The sequence below is a fragment of the Vicugna pacos genome, chromosome 12 (assembly GCF_048564905.1).
Source record: "Vicugna pacos chromosome 12, VicPac4, whole genome shotgun sequence".
Lineage (NCBI taxonomy): Eukaryota > Metazoa > Chordata > Mammalia > Artiodactyla > Camelidae > Vicugna > Vicugna pacos.
Window position 1 is genome coordinate 17,189,629 of NC_132998.1, and position 21,926 is coordinate 17,211,554.

Consider the following 21,926-nt stretch of genomic DNA (forward strand, 5'->3'; position numbering starts at 1 on the left):
TTTCCCCCTAGAGTATCACAATATTTGTATGATTGAGTTAAATTCATATTTGGTTTATAATTTGTTCATTGCTGATAAACTGTATTCACTTGTCCTTGAAGGTAAAATATTTACCAGCTGCAAAGAAGTCCAAGTGAAAAATAACATTACCAAGGATGGTGACTATTATCTTAACATTAAAGGAAGAATGATAAAGGTATTATGAAAACAGTTCCTATTTGAGTTTAACATTGACTGTTGACTTTGGAAAAAGCCATCCTAGATGTTTCTATTTTCCCTTTAGATCTATTGCACCGGCATGACCTTAGAGAACCCCAAGGAATATATATCTTTGGTCAAAGGGGAAGAAGACAACTTTTCTGAAGTGTACGGCTTTAGGTATGAGCTGCGTTTTGTCTTATCTGTGCACGTTTATGGTCCTTCAAGAGAATTAGAAGTTCCAGAGCTCTGAGCGGTACTTGAATAGCTTGCAAGTGGGACAAGTAATTTAGAAGCAAGTGGAACTATTTAGACCTCAGCCAAATGTTGTCCATGCCTGTTCAGTAATAAAGATTTGGGTCATTAATATGTGTTCACAGAGAGACTGACTCAGAAGGACACCATGGGTGAGCAGTGGAAAAATACAAAAGGGAAGCATTTAAGACCTGTGTGCATTTTCATAGGAATCCAGTTAATTCCAGTAACAAAAGCTAGGAGAGCTCCAGCTGAATTATTTTTCCACTGACTGGTCTTGGGTTTCCCATTGATCATTTTGAGTGATTTTTACTTTTCACATTTAGCTTGTTGACACTGTAACATTGAAGAGTATGTCTTTTACCTTCCCACTTCCCAGGTTTACCATTTGTCTACATTATGGTCTAATAACAGTATCTAATACTAAAAATATTCTAATGTTGTTCCAGACTACAAAATCCATATGAATGCCCTTTTAACGGAAGTAGGAGGCAAGACTGTGAGTGCAAAAATGACTACCTGGCTGCCGGGCATACTGTTTTCAGCAAAATAAGAATTGATCTCACTTCCATGCAAATTAAAAGTAAGTGCTGAATCTCTAGTTGCAAAATGAAAGGCCTGTGTTTGCTAATGCAAGTCTAACAATATGCTTTCTGGTAAATGTGGTAGCCTGGGATTAGAGAAGGGCTTAGCATCATGCAATAGTTACTTACAATTTTTTAAAAAAGTTATTAGCTACGTCCTTCCAGTGCAATGATGCAGACCAAGGGGACCCTTATTAAAAATGTAATGGCAATGACGCTGTCATTAGTGAAGATGTAAAGATACTGTCGTAGTAAAATTATTGCCCTTCCAAGCTATAACCCTCTACCTTTAAAATCCCTAATTAAAAATAAGGAAGTGAATATTGTCAATGTAGTTACATAAGCTTTCTGCAAGGGCTTACCGTAATAATTAACATTAGTTTCAGGTTACAGTTTATCAAGGAGTCTCCTATACTATGTGGCATTTGATCCTTTGAACAACCCTGTACTAGATAAGGCAGTGTTGTATGACAACGTTTGTGCAAGTGATGAAATTAAGATGCACTTAGAGAACTTAAGTGACTTGTCTCAATTCATACAGTTAGTAACAGGCATTGCAGGGAGATAAAGTCTTACTCATAGATCCCAGATTATGGACCTGCTGACTTTCTAGGGAGCAAGTTATAGAGTACAGTCAAGTCATAACGCTGAGCATCAGTCGGCCTGCCATCCTGAACATTACATTGTGACATAAAAAGGCACAGAGGTTCATTTCAGAAGCAGAAACTCTCATCACAATTGAATCAGCAGTGCCTTGCACAGTGCATAAGCCATAAAAAGAAACCAAAAAGTTTGTTGAGACAATGAACGCAGGAAGACCTAATCTCTAAATCACAATCATATGATGATGAGCTATTATTGTCCGTGATAATGGCTACCATTTACTGAACACCCACCGTTACTGCAGCAGAGAAGTGTGACGCTGTCTGGTTATGATCATAAACTCTGGAGTTAGACTGTCTGGGTATAAATTATCAGCATCTGTTTACCAGGCATGTGACCTTGGACATATCCCTTTAAGCCTAAATTCGCTCAGCTGTAAAGTGAGATGCTTCTCAGGTTTTTTTTTTTTCTTTCTTTCCCTCTGCTTTCTTTTCTTCTTTTTTCTTTTTTTGGTTAGGATTAAGAGATAATACTTGAACATACCTAGTAAATGCCTTTCATACAGTAAATGCCCTGAAAATAATGATTATTCTTTAATAATATATGTTGTGTCAGGCAGGTAGCATTGCTGAGCACAGAGTGGCCACTTGGAAACTTATTTGCTGTTTAGTAAGCTATTCCTTTTCATTAATTTATCAAACAAACCTGCCATTTTGCCAGGCATGGGCTGGGTCCTGAAGATCCAATGTTAAATGTATACATTTTCCACTTGCTCTCTCTTTTCCTGCCTCAAATTTCTGTGCCAAAAACCCAGTCTTGATTAAACTAAACCTTTGACCTGCTCTGCGCTTGCGCCATGAAACTTACAGGTGACCCTCCTCACTGATCATATGCGAAATGCATGACTACTGAGTTTGCATGGATCCCAGTCCATGCCCTCCCCCACCTTTCTAAGTGTCTAACTTACAGCTTCTCCTCCAGCTTCAAGCTTCTAACATTTCTAGTACCTCCACTCTAGTTACTCTCTCCGATGACCTTGTTTCCTATGTCACTGAGAAAATAAGTACACCCAGAGGGGAATTTCCATAAACTACCACTACCGCATCTACTAACCTATCAGACCTGTACCTACAGACTTTGCTTTCTCCCCCGGTTACTGTGGATGAACTATTTCTGCCCCCATCTGAGGCAGCAACGCTCTCTGCTTGGGCTCTGGGTTCATCACTTTGTACCTACTCGGGAACATTTTTTCAGCAAACTTTCCCCTCAGTCTTACATCACCAGTTCTTCCTCCATTTCTCTAAATCCAGTGAATATCTAAAATAAATAAAGTGGAATTAGGAGCAAAATTACAGAAGAAAAACATTTAAATAAAGTATGACACACTTTTTAGCTGGGTGTTTTCAAATTCCCTAAGTGAATTGATATGTATACTGTCTACAAGCACTCATGTGTTGTTTTGTCATACTTTATTTAAATAATGTTTTTCTTCTGTAATTTTGCTCCCAACTCCACTTTATTTATTTTAGATATTCACTATGATATAAAATATAATAAAGCATTCATTTAGTTTTTAAAACTTCTGGATTAGTTACAGATGTGCTGGCTACATTTTTAGGGCAATTTATGAGATGAACATTTTTATATTAAAGAAAAGTTTGAGAGCCTAATGTTTGTTATGTACTACAATTGTGCAGCATTTTTGGCTTAAGATACTAGATTAATTATATGAATATATTATGACTATAATGGGAAGACTGTATGTTTTGCAGTAAAGATTTGAAAGCATACAATGTCTCGATGCTCAAGAGTTTCATTTGTTATTTTCCAGCTACAGACCTCTTTTTTGCCCGGACAATATTTGGAAACGCAGTTCCATTCGCCACAGCTGGAGACTGCTACAGTGCTGCCAGATGCCCACAGGTTTTTCATATTTGTTTGATTATTTTTCCCTCATGCTGAAAAAAAAATGGATACCGTTTCTCTCATTCATTTTTTTTAATCAGAATATTGCAAGAGATGTAACAGTAAATGCAAACTTCTTACATAAAATCTATTTCAAAAGTTGCAGGTAAACTTAGGAAAACCATCTTTGGCAATGTTGGGTTTGTTTGAAAGGTGTAGTTATAAGACTTTTGAATTGTTCAGATACCATTTCTGAATGGGATGCTTTGCCATTTTTTACTCTTTCTGCTTAATCCATAGAAATGAATGGACATACGGTACAAGGTAGAGGATTGGATCACAAGCATGTGACTTTCATACACTGCTGCTAACAGCAGTTACACTAGCTGTCTGGGTCTGTACCATTCTCAGAACAACTTTATATTATCTCTGAAATAGTACATTCCCATGTCTTTGTTCTTGTTTTTATTCTTTCGTTTCCATAGTTCTCTGCACACATCCTTTTACGTCGTCTCTGAGATTTTCAGTACAGAACATGCTTCCTATAATAAACTGACTATCTCATTTTTTAACAAAGATCTTATAAGTCTCCGTGAGCAACATTTTTAGGATAAAGATGGAGAGATATAAGCTAGAGGACCATAGCATTGTTAGCTAGATTTATAGACAATTGAAAAATAATACACAAGATGTGGTAATTATAATATTGATATCATTTTAAAGGGATAAGCTAAGGGTTTTCCAGAGCCCTCCTTTCTAGGAACTTCTCATTTACAATGTGCATCATATAACATGGAAGGTACACTTGTGTTAAAAAGAGAGAGCAACTTTCTGTATTAGAGGACACAAATGAAATCAAAAGACTCTAGAACTATAGGCTCAAATGAATAAGAACAAAGTTAACTAGAATAAATATATAAATCTTAGGTCCAGAAATGCAAATAGAACTTGGCAATGTCATATAAAAAAGACCTAGGTGTTTTATTCAACCACCGTGAGCTCAGCATAGACCACACAGTGATTTCTAAACCACACAGTATAATCATAAGGTACCAAAACACAATATTGAGACCAAGAGAGTTATTTGTACTTGACACTGGAATATTTTACTTATTTTAAAATTTCTGCCTGGAAGAGATAAAATTTTAACCTATCTAGGAGTTGAAAGCAACAATCAGGATAAAAGGTAAGGAAGGTTTAAACTGTGTCATGGGAGGAAAACGAAGATGCTAGCTAGGAAGAGTGGGAGGTTATCAGAACTATCATTAGATATTTAAAGAGCTCCATGAAAGAGGAGTGGCCTCAGTTTGTGTCACTCCAGGAGGCATTAGTGGGGCAGAAGCTTCCAGCTCAGGATCAAGAAGATTTGTGACAGGGAGAGTTGTCCAGTAAAGAGACCCCCCAAATCTGAGACCTCAATAAATCATGAATTTTTGCTTACATTTGTGTAAATTGATCTTGTATTCTGCAGTCTTGCTGGATTCATTTGTTAGTTGCAGTAATTTTTATTTGATTCCATAGGGTTTTCTATATACAGAGTAACATATAAAAATAAAGATAGTTTTACTTCTTCCTTTGCAATCTGGATGTCTTTTATTTCTTTATCTTGCCTCGTTACACTGGCTGATGCTTCCAGTACAGTGTTGAGTAGAAGTGGCAAGGGTGGACACCCTTGTCTTAGTCCTGATTTTAGGAGAAAAGTATTTAGTCCTGTATCATTGAGTGTGTTAGCTGTGAGTGTTTTGTATATGCCTTTGATTAGGCTGAAGAAGTGCCCTTCTAGTCCTAATTTAAGTGGTTTTATCATGAATGTTGGATTTTGTCGAATGCTTCTTCCGCATTTACTGAGATGCCCCTGTAGTTCTTGCCCATTGCTGTGGTGATGTGGTGCATCACGCTGATGGATGTTTGCATGTTGAAACAATCTTGCGTTCCTGGGGAGAATCCCACTTGCTCCTGATGTATAACCCTTTTTATATATTGATAGATTGGGTCTGCTTTGTTGAGAATTTTTCATCTGTATTCAGGAGAGATACTGGCCTAGCATTTTCTTTTCTTGTGGTCTCTTTGTCTAGTTTTGGTATTGGGGAAATACTGGCTTCCTAGTATAAACTGGGACATGTTCCTTCCTCTTCTACTTTTTTGGAAGAGTTTGTGAAAAATTAATGTTTGGTAGAATTCACCAGCTAAAGCCATTTGGGACTGGGCGTTCCTTTTTGAAAGTTATTTTAATTATTAATTCAATCTCTTATTGTAGATCTTTTCAGATTTTTTGGTTCTTCTTGAGTCTTTTTTTTTTTTTTTTAGGAAGTGTGTCTGTTTCATCAAGTTATCTAATTGGTTGGCACACATTGTTCATGGTATTCCCTTATAATCCCTTATATTTCTGTAGGTTTTGCAGTCATGTCCCTTCTTTCATTCCTAATTTGAGTCATTTGAGTCTCCTCTCTCTTTTCTTGGTTTGCCAGTTTTGTTCTTTTCAAGAAACCAACTTTTGATTTTGTTGATTTTCTCTGTTATTTTTGTCTTCTTTATTTCACCAGTTTTCACTCTAGTCTGTCTCATTTCCTTCCTTCTGCTGGCTTTCAATTTAATTTGCTCTCCTATTTTTCAGTGCCTTAAAGTGAAAGTGTAGGTTATTGGTATGAGATCTTCTTCCTCTTTTAATAAAAGCATTGACTGCTATCCATTTCCCTTTAAAAAGCACTTGCTCTGCAGCATCCCTGAAGTTTTGGTATGTTGTGCATTCATTTTCATGCATCTTGAAGGATTTTCTATTGTCACTTGTGATGTCTTATTTGACTGATTGGTTATTTAAGAGGATGGTGTTTTAAGTCCATATATTTGTGAATTTCCCAGGTTTCCTTCTGTTCTTGATTTCTACTTTCATTCCATTTGTGGTTGGAAAACACACTTTGTAGTATTCGATCTTTTAAAATTTATGGAGGCTTGTTTTATAGCACAGCATATGGCGATCCTGGAAAACGTTCAGTATGTACTTGGAAGGAATGTGTGTTCTGTGGTCGCTGGGTGAAGTGCTCTGTAGACGTCTGTCAGGCCTTGTTGGTTTAAAGTATTGTTCAGCTCCTCCATTTCCTTGTCGAGCTTCTGCCTGGCTATTCTTTTATCTCCTTAGTAAACCTTCCTTAGGGAAAATACCTTAACAGCAAGCTAATTATTATAAACAGACTATTTCTTGATGAGCATGGAGTCTGAATAAGAGGTCTTGGCACCATCAGGTTTTTAAATGCGAAAACAGCTGTTTTTGTTAATTTCTAGCTCTAGTTCTTCAATTTTTATGTGACCTCATTTTCCCCCTACAATATTTTGAGAAACTTATGTAATTATAAGATGGGTCATCCCAGTCTATAATTGAAGAAACAGATCCCCTGTATTAACAACCTATCCAAGATCCTTGATACAGTCAAAAGCAGCACCAGTACAGTAGTAAAATGCTCCTCTGTGTCCATCAAGGTGAGATGCCTCCCTCACATAGTTCTATAGGCATTTCTGGAACGCAAAGCTCTATTTTCAAGTTGGATGTTACTAGGCATAGGTATGTCCTGTCAAAAAAAGTTATGCCCATTTTTTTTTTCATTCTGTATTCAATTGCCTGAAGTTACTGTTACCAAAAATACAAACTGCCCAGTATTCTTGGAGATAGTCTGTCAAATACATAAACCAGATTCTGTGTTAAGTTACACAACATTTGCATGAATACTCTCCAGATGTTTGATGTTACAGAAAGAACTTACTCTGTTGTTTGGGATTCGTCAAAACCACATCCTCTGTGTTTGCCTGTGACTGGGCACCCCAGGACATGAATGCTAAAAAGAGAATGGACACATATGGCAATCTTTAGGGAAAATAAACTCTGCCACATTGCAGTATAAGATGAAGTAAGAAGTGTGATGTGACTTTAGAATACATGTACCAAAAGGGAAGTAAAGTCTGGTACTTTTCACAGAGCCATAAAAAAAATGTATCTCTATAGCTATTTTGTAATTAATGTCAATTACTTGAGAGTAAGAGAAATAACCAAAGCCAGAGGTTCATGGCCGGCATGCATTTTGAGTATTCAGAGTCAGTTTTCAAATATTTTGAATGTGTATTCTTTGTTATCAGGATGCAGAGTTTGACATATATCCATAAGATCTACCTTTGACTATATTGTTTAGATAATCTCTCTCCTTATTTTTGCCCACTTGATCTGTCTTGTTAATAAAAGTGATATATGAAAATTTCCTATATTAGGGTGTTTCTCTCTCTCTCTATGTCTCCTTTCATTTCCTATAGTTTTCGCTTCACAAAAGTTGCCATGTTATTTGGTGCATAATATTCATTTGTTATGTCTTCATTGTGAATGGTTTTTAGCACTTCTTTGTCACGTTTTCCTAACTTGAGACTCGAATTCTACTTAGTACCTTGTCAGGATTTGCTACCTCTGTTCTCTTTTTATGTCCATGTGTCTGGTGTGCTCTTGCACATCCTTTTCATTTTGGCTTTTTTATGAATCACTTTGTTTTAAGTGTGTCTCTTACATATAGCAGGTACTCAGTTTTGTTTGCAAGTCAACTGGAAATTTTTTTCTTTAAATGGATTTTTATCCATTCACATTTTTAATTAAAAAAAATAGCATACAGTAAAATTGCCTTTATTGGTATATAGTCCTAACATATGTACAGATTCATGTTACTATCACCATCAGCTGAATATAGACCGGTTCCCTCACACTTCCTCCACGGTCAAGTCCTCCCTCTCGCCTAACTCCTGCTAAATACTGATCTGTTCTCTGTTAATTTAGCTTTGCCATTTCTGAAATGTCAAACAAATGTCATATTAATGGAATCATAAAATATGTAACTTTTTGCGACTGGATTCTTTTAGTCAATATAATGCTTTTGAGACCCATCTGTGTTGTTGCATATATCAATAATTTATTCTTTGTTATTGCTGAGAATTATTTCATTATATGGGTGTCATATAGTTGTCCTGCAGTTTATCAATTCATGTCTTACTGTTGGAAGAAAATAAGTTGTTTGTAGTTCTTGGAGATTTTGAATAGAGCTGATATGCACGTTTGTATACAGGTTTTTATGTGAACATATATTTTCACTTCTCTAAAGATAAGTTCTTATGAGTGAGATTGTATGATCATATGGTATGTGTATGTTTAACTTTATAAGAAACAGACAGACTGTCTGATAGAGCAGCATTTTATATTTCCACCAGCAAAGATTAAAGTTCTGATTGCTTTGGTTCCTTGTCAGTACTTTGTATTGTCAAGTTTTTTTGCTTGTTTGTTTCCCCATCTTAAGTGTTATCTCGTTGTAGTTTTAACTTGCATTTCACTAGTGGATGAAATGTTAAGCTTTTTTGTTGTTGTTAAGCATCTTTCATATGCTTATTTGCTGCCTGTATATCCTCTTTGGCGAATGGTATGTCCAAATCTTTTGCTTATTTTTAAAATTAGGTTGTTTGTTTGCTTACTGTTAAGTTTTGAGAGTTCTTTATATATTCTGGATATGAGCTGTTTGTTAGATATTACATTTGTAAATATCTTTATCCTGGTCTGGACCTTATCTTTTCTTTCTCTTAAGTGTCTTACATAGAGTGGAAGTTTTAAATTTTAATAAAATCAAATTTATCATTTTTTTCCCTTATGGATTGCATATTTAGTGTTATATTTAAGAACTCTTTGACTTACTCCAAGTTACAAAGATTTGCATCTATGCTTTCTAAAAAAAATTTATAGTTTTATGTTTTACATCTAGACCTATGATTAATTTTGAACTAATATTTATGAAGTCTGAGGGGTTTTGCCTGTAGACATCCAATTGTCCTAACATCATTTGTTGAAAAGACAATATTTTCTCCAGTTAATTGCCTTCCACCTTTGTCAAAAATCAATTGGACATATTTATGTGGGTCTGTTTCTGCCTTTCTCTTCTGTTCCATTGATCTGCCTGTCTCTCTTCACCAACACAGCATTGTCTTGATTATGATAGCCTTATATTGTGTTGAAGTAAGGTAGTATGGGTCCTTCAACTTTATTCTTTTTTTTCCAAACTTGTTTTAATTATTTTAGTTTCTTTGTCTTTCAATATAAGTTTTAGAATCAGATTTCTTCTACACTTGTAAAAATTCCTGGTAGAATTTTTATTGGAATTGCACTAGATCTGTAGATCCCATTCATAATAAAGCATGTGCAACAAATTTTAAAACTGTAAAACCTAATGATGCTGTGAGCACATATGAACCAACCAGTCGGTCAAAGAAGTGGAACGTTGAAACTTGCATCTACTTTATGCTTTTCCTCTGTCTTGTATCTGTAACTACTTTTTTCTTTGATGCAGCTAATTACTCAAGGGCAGACATTCCTACTTGTTGAATGCCTGGGTCTTTTGATTCACCTAAACCTCCACTTGGGATTTGGCTGTTAGAATTTTACTTCTTAGGGTGACCTCTTCTAAAAAAATGTCAAGAGAGTAGAAGAGGAGTTAAACTTCATACTACTTAAAAAAAATATTTTTAAATTGCTCCTATGTTGAACTAATTTTTCGAGTTAAGGATGAGGTTTAAGGAGGCTTGAATTTTAGGGTTAACTGATGTCTTGGAATTGATATAATTAATTAATATATTTATTCAATCATTTCTTACTTCTGAAGTTCCAGAGGAACGTACCAGTACTGTTTAATGGCAACTATAATTCTCTATATTGCATTACATTGAATTATGCTTATATGTGATTTCACTCATCAGATGTATTTCCCCCTATTTTATTAAGATATAATTGTCAAATAATACTGAATTAAAGGTGTGCAACATAATGATATGATCATGTATATACTGCAAAATGATCACCACGATAATTTTAGTTCACACCTATCACCTCACATAATTGCAATTATTTTTCTTTTGTGATGAGAACTTTTAGGATTTATTCTCTTAGCCACTTTCAAATATACAATACATTATTGCTAACTATAGTCACCATATTGCACGTTGCATCCCCAGAGTTTATTTCTCTTGTAACTGGGAGTTTGTATTTTTTGTCCACCCTAACCCATTTCCCTTACCCCCGACTCCTGCCTCTGACAACCACCAGTCTGTGCTTCACTTGTCAGATCTGGAGTAAGACGGGTCTCTGTATTCCCATAGTACTTGACACCAAATCTGCCACTCAATGACTTTTGAACAAATGAGAAAAATATATTTTTACCTCTCTCAATATCATCCCAAGTTTCAGATGAATTGTTTTACCATTTCTTTCAGATTGTCTTATGTAGCTTTTTAACAAGGACAAAGGACGTAAGCAAAGCCTATGAAAATTAGTCTGGAGAAATGGAGCAACAGGCCTTACCACACTCACCTGGCTGTGTTAATGACCACCTAAGTCTCTCAGTAGTCAGCTGCAGTTTTCCCTTTCACGTCCATTGTATACACATTTGAATGCTTCCAGATAACCCTGAGCAGGGAAGTAAAGAATGCAGAATATTAGGCTGTGAGAACACTGCCTGACCCAGCTGGGACACTCAGTAAGCGGCTGGTCACAGGAAACTACATCACAGAATATATTCCCACTTTTAAGGAATTTTACTTGGTGAGAGACGTGTTTATGAGTTACTGTGGGATGGAGGTATCCGGTGCAAAGCCTGTATCAATTAAGTATCAAATAGTAAGGTGTATCCTTAGAATTTGTTCTTCTCTTTCAAGTATTTACTAACGTAAAATTCTAATGTATCTAGCATTACTGTCATTATCAGAGTATGAAGGGTTTAGATGTATATTTATGTATTTACTTTAATAAGGCTAAGATTTAATATTTATAATGCCGCACTTAATTCATCTATTGAAAAACAGTTACTGCGTAGCTAAGACTCCCCTTTGGTCCCTGGGAATAGAGCAATGAAGCAAATGTATGGGTCATATTATAAATTTCATAACCAAATGATGTATATAATATGAAATTTTCTTTGGAATTTATCTAAAAAATTATTTCTGAGATAGGGAAAACTCTCCATGTATTATCATTGCATTGCAAATGTATTTGAATCTCCATTTGGTTTTAAATAAGAAATATATTAGATTGCTAAAAAAAATCTAACTTAATAAACTAAATTGATATATAATTGTTTTTAGCAATAGTAATAATTTATATTATAAATATAATTGAAATCTATTTAATCTTTGCTTTCACGATGAGATAGTATTTTAATTCAAATAATATAACCTTTGCGGGGAGGGTATAGCTCAGTGGTAGAGCACATACTTAGCATGCGCTAAGTCCTGGGTTCAATCCCCGGGACCTCCTCTAAAAATAAATTAAATCTAATTACCTCCCCCACCCCCATCAAAATAAAAAAATTAAAAAATAAATATTAAAAAAAATATTTTTTAAAGGTGCCAAATAATATAATCCTTAATATTTTATCACAGTCTTGCTCAAGATTCCTGAGGCTTAGGCCATGGGATAACTTTGTGATGTAAGATTATGTTAATATCCCTCTAGATCTGTATGTAAATTAAGCATTGGCAGGAGGCTTAATTAGCATTGATTAAGTATTTCAACTTTCCAGTGTATACGTCTATACTACAAGATTATATAAATGTGCCACAAATTTTACTCATTTCAGTCCCACACTTTCTGATTTAGCAGACACTTAAAGTTTAATTTTTAGTAGAGGTAGTCTGAAATACCTTGACATGAAACTTGTTCTCATGTCTTGAAAATGATTAGATCATGAAGCCACTAGGGGGCTCACACACCATGTGTGTACATCATGTGGCATCACACGTCCACGAAGCACTTCTGGGTGCTTAAAAAGGGCGTGATAGCCGGGGCAGTAACACCACGTTCCATAGTTTTGTGTGGTAAGTTAAAAAAGTACTATTCTTACCATAAAAAGTAAGGGCACAGTGACAGAAGATTCTAGAAAATACACTGAATGGATGCAACTTATCAGGGAAGTTAGCAACGAGGGGTCAAGAATTGAAGCTGGAGAGACGCTGAAGTCTGGGATGAGCCCCTGTGAACACCTTATCTGTCCGGACTTGCCTATTTGCTACAGAGACAAGCTCTAGCTCTGAAGCCTTCGAGTCCCACGGTTGGACAGAGTTGCTTTTGCATAAATGGCATTACCTGGTGTTATTTCATTTGTCTCTTGTAATTGAGAAGACTTGTTTGTAATCAACTTAAAAAAAACATGAGCTAGTTCATTTTCTTTAGTGAAAGGTTGTATCGCTATTCCGTCATTTTCTAAGGAAAGCAACTTGAAAACCAACTTGAGCCCTTTCTTATAGCATTTTAATTTAAGTGTTTCCAGTCAAGTGCATTCTTAAAATATTTTATGAATTCCACCTCTTTTTATTTTGTTTTGTTTCTAATCCAGGGACAATTCAGCATTAATTTGGCAGGGACTGGGATGAAGATATCCAGCACAGCGAAGTGGCTTGCTCAGGGCAGCTATGCCTCGGCCATCATACACAGATCACAGGTGGGTGCTGCTGGACCAAAAGGCCTGCTGGAGCTCCTTCTCTGCTGTAAACTGGCATTAAAGGTCCTCAATCTTAAGTTTAGAGTTATATAAAGTTAATGACTAATGAGTTATTGCATATAAGAGATGGATTCCATATAATGAGATATAACATTAATTTATGAAATTATGGAATTGGGTTCATTTTTATTCATGTGTACATGCAGGTTTTATGCACATATAAATTCACGTACAGGCTAGGCTACCGACATCTGAACACGAAATCAAGTGCCAGAGCATGGATTTAACTAGCTCGAGTTCAAGGCTAACGGCTTGAAACGCAGGTACTTCAGAAAGGAGTAGTGCTTTTAGCTATACTTCTATTATGAAAAGTTTGGAGGTTTTACTATTTCAAAGTGAGGGGTAAGTTTTTGGTTTATCTACTCACTGCTTTGATTTGCTGATGGGGATGACGTTAGAGCCATTTGTCACTTAACAGATATCCTTTATCATTTCTGTATGAATTAGGAATATATTTTATGGTTGTACACATATTTTTCTCCCTTTTAACTAGATGACATTGTTCTCTGGGGTTTACCTACCGCAGGTGTATCATCCAGAATGCATTTAAGCCTCCTGCTGCGCTGGTGCACTGGCACCTGAGCTCTGTGCGATGGCTCCCGGTCACCGTGCCTTAGACGGCATGACTCTTACCTAGAGTAAATCCGGATCTACAGTCTCAGTGTGCTCACCTGCATAGCACATAAATCCCCACCATCAACAGCTCCTGCCCACTCTAATGTTTTATGCTTTTTGGTTCTCTCAATAAAAGTGATTTCTTTTACTCTCCCATTTATAGGAATATTATTTCTGAATGGAATTCAATTTTCTGATATTCACAGACTTTAAAACCATCTCTTTATGAAGATGATGAAACTGGTTTTGATTAATAATTAAAGAATTAAAATTTTAATGATTTCTGTCTTATGGGTAAGCAGGAGGCTTTAAAAACAAATGGGTATTTATTTTCATTTAATTTTATTTTCTTTGGGGGGGAGTTAATTAGTCTATTAATTTATTTATTTATTAATGACAGTACTGAGGATTGAACCCAGGACCTTGTGCATGCTAAGCATGCGCTCTACCACTGAGCTATATACCCTTCCCCACCCCCTCTTCCTATTTATTTTTAAGTATTTATTTGGCATATTTAGGTTTAATCCTTTTTGGTGGAAGAATGGAAATAAATTAATTACTTAGGTAAAGTATACGCTGAGCAATGTAGACAGTGCACTGAGATATTCTGACCTTGCTGATCCAACTTTTAGATATCTGTAGCCTAAATGATATCTTGCTGAGTTCAGCAGTAAATAGAACCATTTAGTATAATCATTTCTTTTGCTTCTATTTTATTTTAAGTTCTATTCTAAAGATTACTGATTTATTTATCTGAGAATTTCTACCTCAATCAAAAATGCTGCACATGAAAATATTTCCTGTGATCTGATGCCCGATGTGAAACTGAGACTCGTGGAACCCAAATATACTTAAGGAAATGCAGACATATTTCCATCTGCCAGTAAATTTAACCAAGATTAGGAGATTACTTAAATGATCCGTTGGCAAACACGTATATACATATAAATTGGAATTTTTTCCTGCCATTCCCTTCTCTGTTTACTTAGATTCTCTAGAGTTTAGAAAGCTTCTGAAAGCAAGACAAGCTCAAAAAACCCTAATTTCAAGCCATTCTTCATTTCCCAAAGTTCCAGGCACCCAAACTTTCCTTCTCTACCCTCCCTCCTTCGATTAAAAAAACAAAAACAAACACAGAATAGAACAAAACTTACCTTCTCCAGAAAGGACAGGAGTTCAAGCTATTTTTGCTTTATTCTAACAGATGACTTTTGGACCTAAAAATGGGAAGTGGTCTGGAAAGAAAATCGAGCATGTCCTGACCACCTCCTGTCTGGTAGTGGGGGGAGGTCATTAGGTGTCTCTATTTCATTTTTTTTTAAATGGAGGTCCTGGGGATTGAACCAGGACCTGGTGCATTCTGAGCAGGCCCTCTATCACTTGAGCTGCACCCACCCCCAACCACTTCCTTCACCAGCCTTTGCCTACCCATTCCTCAGTGAACAGCTCTGCTTTCCTAAAACAAAGAAGACTCTCCTTTTTCGGTCCTTTTCTAACTATAATTACTGCTTTCAGTCCAGTTTTTTCCCTCCATTTTATCACCTTCTTTATTTTCTTCATGCTGTGTTTCTAATGTTTCTATGAGACGTTTGAAGTTAAAATGACTTGCCTACAGTTAAGGTCAAGTTTGCATAATATCTTCCTTTTATTTAGTCTGTGAGAATCTTATATAAAATCATGTAGTTGTGGACAATATATTGGGAGAAGTTTTAATAAATTCACTGAAGCAGACACTTTGATGAAAAATACGTGGATTGAGATGAATTGCTTACATTTTAGTGTGGCTTATAATCATCAAGAAGCTAATATGAATCTCAGGTTACCTAATTCCCGTGACCACCAATTGCAGCTAATCCTGAAATGGCGTGATCTCTGACCTCAAGAGTAATTGTTACAGGAAACCTCGGCTAATCATTTCAACCACACGATTCCATGCACTTGCTTTTTCTGCCTTGTGCACAGAGATACCGGCTTGTAACAGACTCTCCTATGTCTCTGTCTCTTCCTACTTTCAGGATGGAACCAAAGTCTACGGCAGATGCGGAGGGTTCTGCGGCAAGTGTGTTCCTCACGCGACTACTGGTCTCCCAATTCAAGTCATATGAATCGTTCGGAAGTGGGGCCCGTGTGTCCGTCCAGAGAGGAGACATTCTCTGGAACGTGCAGATAGCTGGTGCCCATTTCTTCAGCCTTCCCTTCCTGAGACTTCCATGTCTACAAGACCTGCGCCTTTGCTTCAAGGTGCTCATCAGGGAGTCAAATCACTGCTCAATTTTTCAAGGCCTTCAAAATAATCTGAATGCTATGCGACTCTAATTGGGACCCTTTAAAGGACTTAATAACTTCTGGTAGGATCTACAGGGATGTTGGAGTGAATTAGACCGAGATAGCTTTGCTGTTAGCAGCTTGGACTGGACCACAGATATGTTATACCCATAAATACACATGTACATCTCGGCTCAGTATCCTGTTGTACAATGAAATGTTTATTTCTGCTTGTTAAAATGGAGCAAGGAAAGATTAGGTAAATGAACTTACTTAAAACTACTGTAAACATTGTTGAACCTGCCAGGTAAATAGCAAATGAATAGTCACATCAAAAAAGTACATAGACATTATACTTTCTACTGATACAGCTTAGATACCTAGTTTTATATTTTCTTTCATTTTCCATTGTGTATGATGGTGCTTCAAAAAAAATCACCCTAAAAATGTGGTATCATTTTGTATTTAAAACATATACTTGGGTTGAATACTAAATATGAAATTTTGTGGGTATAATACAGAAGAAGATATGATGGAGTACATTTTGACTTAAAACATCTACCTCCAATTTGATTGTACTTCTAAGAGCAATACATTGTTTTTTCAATGTTTATATTCTGTCCTTTTTAACTCTTACAAATGTATATGTCTACTCTTAAAAAATCTATTTTCTCAAAGTTATGTACTGTATTTTATTAGTCAAGTAGAGAAGTCAGAATTATTGAAATTTTAAAGGTCCTGTTTTGGTAAACATAAAATTTTGTTTACATATGCAAAATTTTTATTAGAAATGTTCAAGTTATTTTATATCTAAAGTTTCTCAAAGCCAGAACATAAAAGCATAAAAAATAACTATTCATGGGGAAATTCTCAGGTATTAAGAGATTTTTTTTCAGGTGAATAATTTAATTGTGTATCATATAATAATGTGATTTTTAAAGAATCATAGGCAAACAGTATTTTTCTATGGCAGTCTACTCTATAAACTAAGGAAACTGAATATACCAGTAGATTTTTACCAGTAAATAGTAGTTTATTAGTTTTACCCACAAAGTTTTTCTTTTCCAAACAGTTACTAGGGGTCTATTGTACCATATAAGGTACTAAAGCAATTTTGTGCCAATGTGGTTAGACAAGCATATAGGGATCTCTGTATCAGAACCGAAGTATTTTGCACTATGTGCCCGAAAGCAGTGACAAACATTAATACAAAATGTGTACCATTGTCTAGAAATGTTTTCATTCATAAGTAAAATCTTATAATTTATGAACTTTTAAATAATAAACATATATGTGTGATACATTAGGACTTCGTTTTCATTTTCCTTCCATGTTAAAAAAAAAAATCCTTCACCAAAAAAAAAGTCTATAATTCTAAAATCATTTCAGAAATTCTAAAAAAAAATTTTAATCAAATTGTTGCAGTTGGAATGAAAACTTCTCAAGGAAATATGAGTAGGAGGCTGGCAAAAATGTGCAATGCCTTTAAAAGCTTCTGTTCATAGAAGGGGTACCCATGTCTACTCATATTCAATTGGTCAAATTAAATCACATGACCAAATCCTAGTCAATGGGGAGGGAAATATACTCCCTATCTGTGGGGTAGGATGAGAGACAGATGGAAATGAGTGAGGACTCACAGTCCTCTCCTAAGGGAGGGAGCAGATCCTTGTGAATAAGATGCTATTATTTGTCCATCTTCAACTTTCCTAGATGTTGCCAAAATACTACTTCCCAAAGCGGTTAAATCAATTTAAATTATCACTGGCAGGGTGTAAACATTTTACAGTATCCGCATCCTGAGTGACACGTGAAATTTTTTTTCTGCTCTGATGGGGTGTAACACAGTACTTCATTGTTCGAATTATATTTTCTAATTACTGGATTGGGTGAAGATCCTCTCATTTTTATTTGCTATTAGGTTTCTTTTTCTGAGAATTTCTTGTTCATTTTTTTGGTTCACTTTACCTCATCTCTCCTCTCCACCTTTCCTGCCTTTCCCCACCCTCTAAACCACCCACCCTTGCCAATAAAAAGGAAAGAAGAAAGGAAAGAAACAAACATAAGGGAGCAAAGCAGTTTTATGTGAATGTGATTTAAACATTTGGGAAAGTCTTATCAAAAAGCATGCTGGGACATTATGATGCACACCAGAAATTGGCACATTGTAACTTCAATTAAAAAATAATAAATGAGAGACCATATACGAAGCACTCTTTTTTTCTACCCTGAAAAAAAAGCATGCTTTTGCATTGTACCTTAAATTAATTACAAATATTTTCATACTTGTTTATAACTTAAGATGATGCATTCTCTACACGTGTTTTATCTATTTTTCCTCCTTCTTAAGGGGAAAAGCTTTCCCTGCTCATGTCAAAGGCCAACCCCCCAGTCTCTGCTCTTGATTCCCTCCCACTCCAAATTCTCCGAGAAACAGCTACCCTCATGATCTCTTCTCTACACCTTTCATTCAAGCTTTGGTCCATTGTAACATGGTTTCTAACCCTCAGTACTTCTTCTATACTTCTTCCACTAAAATCACAGATGAATTCCTAGTTACCAAGCACAGTTATTTATTTTGAGTTCTCTTCTTTTTGCTGTCTGCATAGCATTTGGCAAGGGAGAGGGAACATTCCATTAAACGCTGTGGCTTTTTTAATGGTCTAACGTACGGTCTATTTTGGATCATATTCATGTGCACTTGATTTGTTTTGTTTATTTATTTTTTGCACTTGAAAATGAACTGTGTTCTGCAATAATTTTGTTTAGTTTTATGTAAGTAAATTAGGTCAAGTTAGTTTTTCATATTCAAATATTTTCTAAATCCTTTTTTTATCTAACCGCAGAATCAATTACTGAGAGAGAGTTACAATTTTTCTAATTTTGGTGTCAATTGTAGTGTTGATTGAGATATTTTTCTAATTGTAAAATCAACTGGTTTTCTAATTATAGTCCTGAAAAGTATTAACTATTGATTAAGTCATTCTATTCTATAATAGAATGTTAATATTAATTTTCTATTAATTCTACAAATGTTAAATTCTTCCACTGTCATTGTAGATTTGTGTATTTCTCCTTTTAGTTCTGCTAGATTTTTCACAAATTTAGAAGCACGTTATTAGGTACATCCATGTTTATGGGTGTATGTCTTTTTGATGAATTGACCTTCTTTATGAAATGTTCTGGTATATCTCTAGTGATACTTCTTGTGTTGAAGTTTACATTAGTATTGAAATAACTACTTCAACTTTCTTTTAATTAGTGTTTGTATAATACGTCTTTTGCCATCCTTAATTTTTAGCCAATATATACTTCTATATTTAAATTTTCTTTTATAAATAGCATGTAGTTGTTCTGGTTTTTTTTTTTAAATTTTCCCATCTAGTTCAACAATTTTTTTTTCTTGCTGAATTTAAGACCATTTACAATGAATGCAATTACTGATATAGTTGGGTTAAGTCTACTTTCTTGTTATTTGCATTCTATTTGTCTCATACATTCTTTCTTCCATTATCCCTCCTTTTCTGCCTTCTTTTGAACTAAGTGTTTATTTTTGTGTTCAATTTTTTATTCACATTTTATATATACTTCTTTGCTTTAATTTTTAGTGTTTGCTCCAGGACTTAACCTATCACAATCTATCTCCAATGTTATAAACACCAAATACATTTTTAAAAGAATTTTAACTGAAATATAGTCAGTTAAAATGTGTCAGTTTCTGGTATACAGCATGATGTTCCAGTCATGCATATATACACATATATTCATTTTTATATATTTTTATTTTAGTCAAGTGCCTTTTAAAATAAATAAGATAATACGAAAGTATCCTTTATATATATATCCACATATTTGTTATTTCCGACTCTCTTTATTCTTTCCTATAGATTATTGTTTCCCTCCGGCTTGAAGAACTTTTTCCCTAATTTCTGACAGCATGCACCTGCTGGCACAAATTTAGCTTGCATTTGTCTGACTATAGCTTCATATTTTTAAACTTCATTTATAAACGTTTACATAATTAAAACTTACAAAACCCTGCAAGAATAGTACAAATAGTTATCAAATACACTTCAGCTGGCTTCACTTTTTGTTTTTTAACATTTTACCGTATTTGCTACATCATTCTCCCTTTCTCTTTCTTTTTACGTTACATAGAGATATTCACACAGTCATAATGCACACATTTTATTAATTCTTAATAATTTGAGAGTGGATTGATTACCTCATGACCTTTTACTCCATAATACATTAGTATGTATTTCTCTAAAAAATGATATTCTCTTACGTAACCATGATACTCAATCAATTTCACCACAATTTCTAAGCAGACTTTGAAACACACAATTTATTTTGGATTCATTGGTGATTGGAATGACATGATAAGAGTGCCACACTTAACTGGTTCTCTCTTATCTCACTCTTTCTCTACCTTAAATAAGGTCATCTCACATTATTCTACACTTTAAATGTTTAAATTTATCCCAAGTATTAGCTCAATATGACCTCCTGTATAAATATTTTCTGGACTATTGTGCCTGGAAGATTTTATTTTTAATTTTTCATGTATCCTTTTCCTTTTTGACTCACTTTTTATTTTCTGCTTTGTATTTGATTGGGGTTTTGACCACTTATTTTACCTGCTCTCCAAGACTGTTGTTTGAGTGAAAATTCGCACTTAATTTAGCTCTTACTTTGTGCCAGATATTGAGAGACACTCTCATCCTTATCTAATTTAATCTTTACAACAATCTTATGAAACATCATCTTTTTACAGATCATTTTATGTAATGGTGGAAACTTTTTAGCATAGTACGTAGTTGTCCAGACACAAAACCTTTCTTTTTATTCTACGGTATTCTTTGCTTAAGAACAAAAACTATGTTATTCTATTCTGAATTCCTCACAGCAACTACCAGAGTGTTGACTACCCAGTGTAGATTTAATATTTTCTTGTGAGGAAACTAAAATACTCAGGAAGTTAATTCCACATAAAAATATATGAAAAATCTATATGAACTATAATTCACAGATATTCAAAAGGATTGACGTTTTTTAAAACATGAAGAGGCATCCTAAGAATATGTCTAGGAAGATACAGGTCTTCCAGGAGAGGTCAGTCATGCCCACTGTGGATTTTGTGAGGCTCGCCTAGAAGTAAACAATAGTTACCATGCACATTCTTTCTCAAGGAATAGGTAATGTAGATCTGCTTTAATTTATGGTTCAAATTATTTTTAAAATACTTAACACTTACAAATATTGATGGGAATATAAAATAATAGCATGACTAATAGTAAATTTTGCAGTAACAACTCTTTCATCATTGAGTGTAGGTTTGATGAATACAAAATTGTTTTATGATGCCTCAATAGCAACCAAAAGAGAACAGAATTGATTTTTTATTTTACTCTTCCTTGATCAGGATAAGGTATATCTTTGCTATTAAACACAGCTATCAGTCAACATGGGTGATTGTATCAACTTCCAATTTTAAAATGTGATTATTTTCAAATGTAGAAGACTTACTGTTTTCCTTGTTAATTTTTTCCTAATAATTTAGCTCATTTCTTTTAGCTACCAAGTAAGTGTCTAATTAAATGTTTTGTTTAAAGGTCAAAAAATAAGATCCAATTAACATGACTTTTGTCACTCAGTTTTTTAAAGATAACACAGTGGTTTTTATGACACTTCCCTTACCCCATTTTTTTTTTCCTGAAACGACTCATCTCCTTTATTTGAAACGTGAAAAATTATTTACAACTGACAACAGTGGCATCTGCTGGCCACTCTTAACTATTTCACAGTGTGATAAAGAAAAAATGTCAAACGGATTTTCCTCTGCAATTATCTGAAGAGTTTGAGGAGCAACTGCGTAAAGTGCCGCAGGTGAACGGTCTTCGAATTCCCTTTAGCTCAACTGAATATTGGTACTTATATCCAT

The 21,926-nt window shown here is 34.9% G+C and overlaps 1 protein-coding gene across 1 annotated transcript in view; it reads left to right on the forward strand.

The window, feature by feature from the left end:
• Positions 1-16,250, forward strand: part of ADAMTS20 (ADAM metallopeptidase with thrombospondin type 1 motif 20) — a 133,947-nt gene extending 117,697 nt beyond the window's left edge. Inside the window, exons 34-39 of the mRNA XM_072972965.1 lie at positions 102-196; positions 284-378; positions 903-1,036; positions 3,472-3,563; positions 12,938-13,042; positions 15,733-16,250. Coding sequence (XP_072829066.1) covers positions 102-196; positions 284-378; positions 903-1,036; positions 3,472-3,563; positions 12,938-13,042; positions 15,733-15,822 — 611 coding nt within the window. The 3' untranslated portion in view covers positions 15,823-16,250. The remainder of the gene's footprint in view (positions 1-101; positions 197-283; positions 379-902; positions 1,037-3,471; positions 3,564-12,937; positions 13,043-15,732) is intronic.
• Positions 16,251-21,926: the final 5,676 nt, after the last annotated feature.